The 7648-nt window shown below is 45.1% G+C and overlaps 1 protein-coding gene across 1 annotated transcript in view; it reads left to right on the top strand.

The window, feature by feature from the left end:
* Window positions 1–1814: 1814 nt before the first annotated feature.
* LOC102381903 (lysozyme C-like) overlaps window positions 1815–7648 on the top strand; it is a 7301-nt gene continuing 1467 nt past the window's right edge. The window contains 3 exon segments of the mRNA XM_014521467.2: window positions 1815–2006; window positions 3616–3777; window positions 6571–6649. Of these exon segments, the coding sequence (XP_014376953.2) occupies window positions 1859–2006; window positions 3616–3777; window positions 6571–6649 (389 nt within the window). The 5' untranslated portion in view covers window positions 1815–1858.

The raw sequence follows: 7648 nt of genomic DNA, 5'->3' as shown, positions 1-7648 counted from the left end.
CCCTATGAGGAGAGACTGGGGCACCTGGACCTCTTCAGCCTCCACAAGAGAAGGTTGAGAGGTGACCTTGTGGCTGCCTATAAGTTCATCACGGGGGCACAGAAGGGAATTGGTGAGGATTTAGTCACCAAGGCGCCCCTGGGGGTTACAAGAAATAATGTCCACAAGCTAGCAGAGAGCAGATTTAGATTGGACATTAGGAAGAACTTCTTCACAGTTCGAGTGGCCAAGGTCTGGAACGGGCTCCCAAGGGAGGTGGTGCTCTCCCCTACCCTGGGGGTCTTCAAGAGGAGGTTAGATGAGTATCTAGCTGGGGTCATCTAGCCCCAGCACTCTTTTGCTTATGCAGGGGGTCGGACTCGATGATCTATTGAGGTCCCTTCCGACCCTAACATCTATGAATCTATGAATATGCTGCTGACGCATGCAAACACTGACACCATTAAAGCAGTGCAAAAACATTTAGCCCGCTTTAAAGTGTCATGTACATATGCCCCTTGTTTAGTCTACACATGGCCTGAGAGTTCATTATGGAGTGTGGTGCTGTTTAATTTGACCCGCATAGCTTCCATAATGGCATTTGATGCATTGGGTGAGCTGTATCTCATTTTGTAATTAGGGCCAATCCAACCATTAGGCAAACTAGGCAGTCGCCTAGGGTACCAAAATTTGGGGGGGCACCAAAATTATATGCAGAACAAAACAACAGAAACATCACTCTAAATAGCAGCCCTGGCCAGCTACGGCTCCACCTTGGTCTAAGACCTTTGGTTCAGTAAGGGGAGAAAGACCTCCGAAAAGATCTTAGGGGTCGTGATTCTAGTGATCTTTCCTCTAACTTTTCCTCTATATTGGAAGTGGTGGGAGCACTGAGGTATGAGGTCAGTGAGGGTTATTTTTTTTATTTTGTACAGGGTACTGTATTTTCTCACAAACCAAACACCTTTCCACCAAGAATCAAACCTCCAGAATTGGAGCAGTATGTCCTAAGTGGGGAAACCGATTTTTCTTTGCTGGATTAGGAGCAGGGAGATGCTGTGCTCTAGCTGCCAAAATGGCTGCCACTGCTTTCTGGCTCAGCAAGCAGCAGGGGTGAGGTCCAGCATTAAAGAATTTGCTGTAGCCTTTGACTGAACACTGTAGTTTGTGCCTGGAGCACCAGATGAGCTGGCTCAGGTCAAGTGAGCTGCTGCATGCAGCCTGGAGTATTGTGATGAAGCTTGTAGTATGGAAACAACAATGCATTATTCACAGGAACTCATATGAACTATTTATAGTAAAGAAGCAATAATCTTGCTACTGTTTTTGCAAAAATATGGGGCCTAGCCTTGTTGCCGTCTTGCCACCCCTGGAAGTTCCTGCTGCTTCATACAGGTTGTCTCCTGAGATACCACACTTCCTGAGCACTCTGCATTTGCAGGAGGACTTAATCCATGTTACTTACTCAGTCACGAGTCCGAAAACCTTTTTTTCTACTTTTCTGCCTTCTAAAAACAAGGTGCATGTCTTATATTGGGGATGCAAAGGAACTAGACTACTGTTTGTGGTGGGGTTTGTGCAGATATGAACACAGTCAAAGCCCTGAGATAGTCATGACTTCTGGGCTGTAGGTTCTGAATCAGATTTGAAGGATCCAGGAATAAAATGTCCAGTTGTCATATGGCTGAACCAGCAAATTCCTTCCACAGCAAAATCATTTTAATGTGTTGGCATTGACCCCATTTGTATTGGGAAATGCCCAGGATGTTTGTGTTGTCTGTGTCTATGTAACTTCAGGATGGGGGAGGTCAGAGAATATTAAAAGGAGAGACACAGGCTGGTGAGCTGACAGTCTCAGCGCTTGGAGCTTGGGTGTGTGATGCTGCTAAACATGAAAGCTCTGATTTTTCTGGGTTTTTTCCTCCTGCCTCTGGCTGCTCATGAGAAGGTCTAAAAAAGGTGTGAGCTGGCTGCAGCCATGAAAAAGCTTGGGCTGGCTAACATTCCAGGATACTCTTTGGGAGATTGTAAGTCTGCTGCCCTTTGATTTTAACATGGTTTATGGGGTGGGAGGACAATGTTCCCTTTTCGTAAATCCCAGGTAAGGTTATCTAGTCTGTCCCTCTCCCTTCCCCACTTAGCAGGCCTAACTCACTCTGGAAGCTTTTCCTTGTACCAGTGTAAAATACTAGTTCTCCCAATTCTACCCCACTGTTCACACTCTGACGCTCTGTTCAACCCTCAATTATTTCTGTCTATGCTTGGTGTCTGCACCCTTCTCGCTTTCGGCTCTGTGAGTCTTACTGTAGGAGGACTGAAAGATGCTTCCATAGATGTAAACAGGACACCAAATGCAGAGTGTGGCATGAGGCCATGGTGGGAGCCCTGTTAACAGTAGAAGTACAACCAGCAGTGGCTCGAAACCCTCATTTAGGTTGTGTGTGGTTTAGAGAGTAATCATTAAAGAATGTGAGATGGAGAAAGAGGTCCACTGGAGACACTAGAGTGGCAGAGAGCAACAAGTGGGGAAGATTTGAAGAAAGCAAGCAAAAAAAGACCAAAGAACAGGGAGTGGAGGGTGGCGGGGGGAAGGGGTGGGGAAGAGGAGAACAAAATCGAAGGGCATTTCTAATGAGTTTGGACTCCGTAAAAGAAAAAGGCCTTTCTTCACTGATTATCAGTAGTAATAAGGAAACCATTAATACACCAGTTTTAAAGGGTGATGGACATGTGTTCTGATACAGAATTCAAAAAGTTTAACCTGCTTGCTGTCCATGCAGCTCTGCACATCTCAAACCAGAAATCCCTTCCTCTAACCAAAGTAATTTAGATATATTCATGTTAAATGGAGAAGGAATAGGAAAGTTAAGCATAAATAAGAACTAAGTTCTCCATAAAGGTTTCTCACCAAGTATTTTAATCAATGATGTGCAGGCATACTTTGGTCCTTTTTGCTTTCTTACTCCAAATCTTCTCCACTCTTTAGCTCTCTACTGCCTGAGTGTCTCCAGCGAGCCTTCTTGTCCAACCCACTTTCCCTAATTATACTCTCTAAACTACACAAACTGTACTTTATGATTCAAGAAACAGGTATGTGAAACCATCTCCTTCAGAGTGCACCTTCATGCCTGTGGTCATGGTGCACTAGTAAGAGGTCTCTTTGGCTTTGTTGACATGGGAGTATTTAGCAGTTTCCTATCATTGCACATCCATCCCTGGAAGGAAAGCTGAACATTGGTGTTTAAACTTGGAATGCATTGGAATTCCCTACTATTGACCCTGTCTGGTGAAAACAGGGGAATGCTCCCTCTGACTGTTATGACTTTTGTGCCCATTAAGACAAAAATATAGGTCCCAAATGTAGTTTTAGACACAAAATATTTGGATGCCATATGAGGAGTGTGGGCCCTATATGTTGAAAGCATTTTTTTGCATTCCTATTTAATAAGATTATACATTCGATCCGAGTAGAGAGCAAACAAGACATGTATATATTCTGTATCAATTATTTGCACAATATAGAAAGATGAGACACATATTTTTATCCAATAGTCAGCCTTTAAAGTGGGAGGAGCTATAATCAAGTAAATGTGGCAGCCTCTGTACTCATTTTTCTTTCAAATGGAACCTTGCCAGGGGTGTGTACAGCAAAATATGAGAGCAACTTTAACACAAATGCCATAAACCATAACTCTGATGGAAGCACGGATTATGGGATTTTGCAAATCAACAGCCGCTGGTGGTGCAATGATGGCAAGACTCCAGGAGCCAAGAATGCATGCAGAATCCAGTGCACAGGTGACACTATGAAGGGCATATTCCTCTCTTTTATACTGGGGTGGGCTCCCAGGGTTGCAAATGCATAACTGAGGGCTAGACAGTTGGGGACCTCACAGCCGTACTTTAAAGACAAAACTTAAACCCTTATTCTTCATTCAGAAGTGGGGGATAGCAACTTATGGCCATGTCCTGTGACATAAATGGAAACACTCCTAAAGGACATTTTCTATCATTTTCCCTTAAACAACACAAGGATTTGTGTTTGTTATTTTTTTAGGTTTCTTTAGTAAAAAACACTTCTGCTTCTCTTCCAGAGGAGTAGGGTTTTACTTACCAGGTAGCCCAGACTTGAGCAGAGTTAACTGCTCTCAAGAGAGTGAAATTCACCCCTGGGCATAAGACCAATTCAAATGGCAGTTTCTGACCCAATCTTGTGAAATTTTACAAATAATGTTTCTGCTTTAAGGAGATATTGGCCATGTCATTACAGTGCAGTCAGTTATTACTTGTGTTTTTATATAAGCACTAAATGACTGCACGCTAACCTGAGTTACTGCACAGTCGTGCTGATGAATGGCTTCCTTGCAACGCAGTAGCATCACATCATGGTTTCTGCCACACAGCCACTGTGCACTTGAAATTTAGTTCATTTAAAGAAAGATTTAGGGGTATTTCAGTCATCCATTTGTAGATCCTGTCTATTTTTGCTGTAGTTTATCAATATTTTTACGTCTTCTTTCCTGTGTTTCTGTGAAAGACGCAAGCAACACAGGAAAATGGCTGACAGTGACTTCCCATCACCAACAATTTATAAGAGGGAGGTCACCCCTCACTCACAAAGCCAGCCCAGAGCTTCTGGTCTCTTAATAGCTTTTACTTGGACTCATTCAGTACCTTTTCTACCCAAACTGCTGCCAAAAAATAGATTCTTTTTTTTTGTTTGTTTATACTGGATTTCAGAAGTTAGTGTTCTGCCAACTAGCCCTACAAGTGTCAGACAAGCATGTCAGATTAGTTAATGGCATGCCATTCTTTTATAATACTGGATAACAACTGCTTTATAATAACTGTCTAGCAATCAACACACACATTTTTAAAATGACAGTAAGAGCAGGTTTTCCTATGCTAGATTTGTATTTTTTCTCAGAAGCTAGAAAGAAAGGAACTTCAAAATTATTGCACTAGATCAATCTATTCGTCCTTCTAATCTAATATCCTTCTGCCAGTAAGTGTGTCTGGTACCACATGTTTCAAAGGCATAAGCAAAAAAAAACAAGAAATTGAAGGAGTCAGTTATGGAATAATTGACCCATGAGCTGAAGAGGATTTTGGAATTAAGACTAGATTGTGCAACAAAAATGACATCTGCCATTATTTGTTCTCTGTGGGCACGTCTACATTAGATGTTTACTGCGCATTAGCCTAATAACACTGTACAGTAGCGTGGCGGTCAAAACCCATGCTAAAAACCTACTGTCACGGAATGGGGTCCCCAAGAATGGCCGTGATACCCTAGGGCCCCTCGTCCATGTTAATTTGGCGTGATGGGCACCCTCTTTTCTTGCCCGCCATGTCTTGATGTATTTATAATAAAATAGGGGGCTGCCTTCAAGTCAAGTTGGACACAATCCCTATAGACCCCACTGAACCCCATGGGTTCCTGGACCCCTTATGGGTCCTGTTTCAAAATGGATGTTTTGGAAACACCCCCAGCCTTATGGGCTATGCATGGCTCCAAACCGTCCCTTTACCATGCCCCAAGCCTTGCGGATGGTATTGACATAGCATCCCTCTGAGGCCTTGGTTTCACTCAGCCCTCGGGTCATCACAGGGCTCGCCGTGGCCCTGTCTCTCTCTGCACCTGCACTGGCACTGGGCTGGCACTGGGGCCTGTTCACCCCCCCCAAACACTGCACCCTCTCTGGCACTGGGGTCCCCATGCTGTAGTGGGCCCCCAATGAGGCCTCCTCCTTCCCCAGTAGCCTCAGCCCAAACCACCGGTGTTATAAGCAAAAATTTAAAAATGCAAGCCCCTAGGCTACACCATAACTCAAGCCGCACAGAGCGTGCTACGTCCCTTAACATTACCAGGAGCAGAACTTAGTCAGGCCTTTTCCCCTTTGCTTGCTCTAGGAGGGCTCCTTCGCTCTTGACCACTGGCAGAGAACTGCCTTCCTGGCCCCAGCCCTGGGCTTTATATTTGTGCCAGGCCCTGCCCCTTCTGGTTAGCTGATCGTTGGCAGGTGTGGGCCAATCCTCTCATTCTGGCTGCCCTGGTAACCAGCAGCTGGGGCTCCCAACTGACTGCTAGGGCTGTCTCCCTAGCAGTTTGAGCCCTTCAAGGAGCAGGGCACCTTAGTGCTCTGCGACTCCTACTGTGTAGCATTATTAGGCTATTGTGAAGTAAACATCACAAAATAACCATGTGTCGGTGCTACTGTGTAGTAACTCTAGTTACTGCGCATTTAGTTAGTACTTCATTAAGCAAGTAGTAAATGAAATGTGCAGTAACTATAGCACATTAATTAACATTTAGACACACCCAGTGTGTGTTATACCGTATCCTCAGTGTCTATCTGGTCTGTTTAAATTACAAACCCTTCAGGGCAGAAACTGTCTGCTAATCACTGTATACTCTAAGGTATAACAGGGCTCAATGTTCAGTTTGTCCTCCCTCACTACTATAACAAACATAATTAATAAATCTTAGCTAATTTGAGGATAGTTTAAAGATTACTGAATCAAAAATGAAGGGGAAAATGTTGATTTTTTTTTTCTTCCTACCGTTCTTCTTATTTATCCATTTTTTAGAGTTAATGAAACCAGACATTACTGCAACTGTTAAATGTGCGAAGAGGATTGTCAAAGATCCACAGGGCATGAACGCATGGTATGGTTTCAATTGTTGCAAGAACAACAGTTGCTTACAGTAATAGTCTTTGTACAATGCAGGGGGGTGCTAATTAAAGGAAAAAGAATAAGAACTGGTTAGGGGTAAGTTGGTAGAGAAGCAACATGCAGATTTTAAAGATCTCAGTGCTTATATGTTAACATTTGAATTCAGAACTTAAATTCTTAGCTACTGTCACAGCGCAGGGTCCTGCGGGATGGCCGTGATCTCCCTAAGGCCCCCTTCCCATGCCAAGTTGGCCCAAAGGGCACCCTCACTTCTCACCCGCCATGTCTTTGATGGAGTATAAATATATGGGAGGCTGCCTTATGTCCTCTTCGACACGGTCTGTTGCAATATCTGACCCCGTGGACTCCTGGACCCTTTGTGGGTCCCGCTGTGCAATGGGTGCTTCAGGGGCACCCCAGCCTTATGGGCTATGCGTGGCTCCGACCATCCCTTTACCATGCCCCAAGCCTCGCAGATGGAATTGACGTTGTTCAGTCTCACTCTGTGTCCCCTTCTCTGGGGCTTCTCCACACCCACACTGGGGCTTCTCATCTATGCCCCCTCTCTGGGGCCTCTCAACTGCCTCCTTGCTGGGGCTGGGGTCAGTGCACCCTGAATGCTGCGCCCTTGCTGGCGCTGGGGTCCCCACACTGCTGTGGGTCCCCTATGAGGCTTCCTCTAACCCCTTATAGCTTCACCCAAACCACCGGTAACAAATAGCAAACAAAACGCAAGCCCCTTGGCTATAACATAAATGGACACTGCCCAGCTATATCCCTGTTCAAGCCTACCGGGGATACTTCATCCCGCAGCAGTGTCAGATGCTGCTCCTGCATTCAGGCTTCTCCTCTCTTCCCTGAGATAGAGCTTCTTCCCCCTTGACTGCTGGCAGGGAACTCCTAGCCTGGCCTCAGCCCCTGGACTTTATATGGGAGCCAGGCCCTGCCCCTTCTGGTCAGCTGACCTCCTCTGGTTGCCCTGGCAACCCAC

Source organism: Alligator sinensis, unplaced genomic scaffold, assembly GCF_000455745.1.
Source record: "Alligator sinensis unplaced genomic scaffold, ASM45574v1 scaffold506_1, whole genome shotgun sequence".
Taxonomy (NCBI): domain Eukaryota; kingdom Metazoa; phylum Chordata; order Crocodylia; family Alligatoridae; genus Alligator; species Alligator sinensis.
This window is presented reverse-complemented; position numbering and strand designations above follow the sequence as displayed.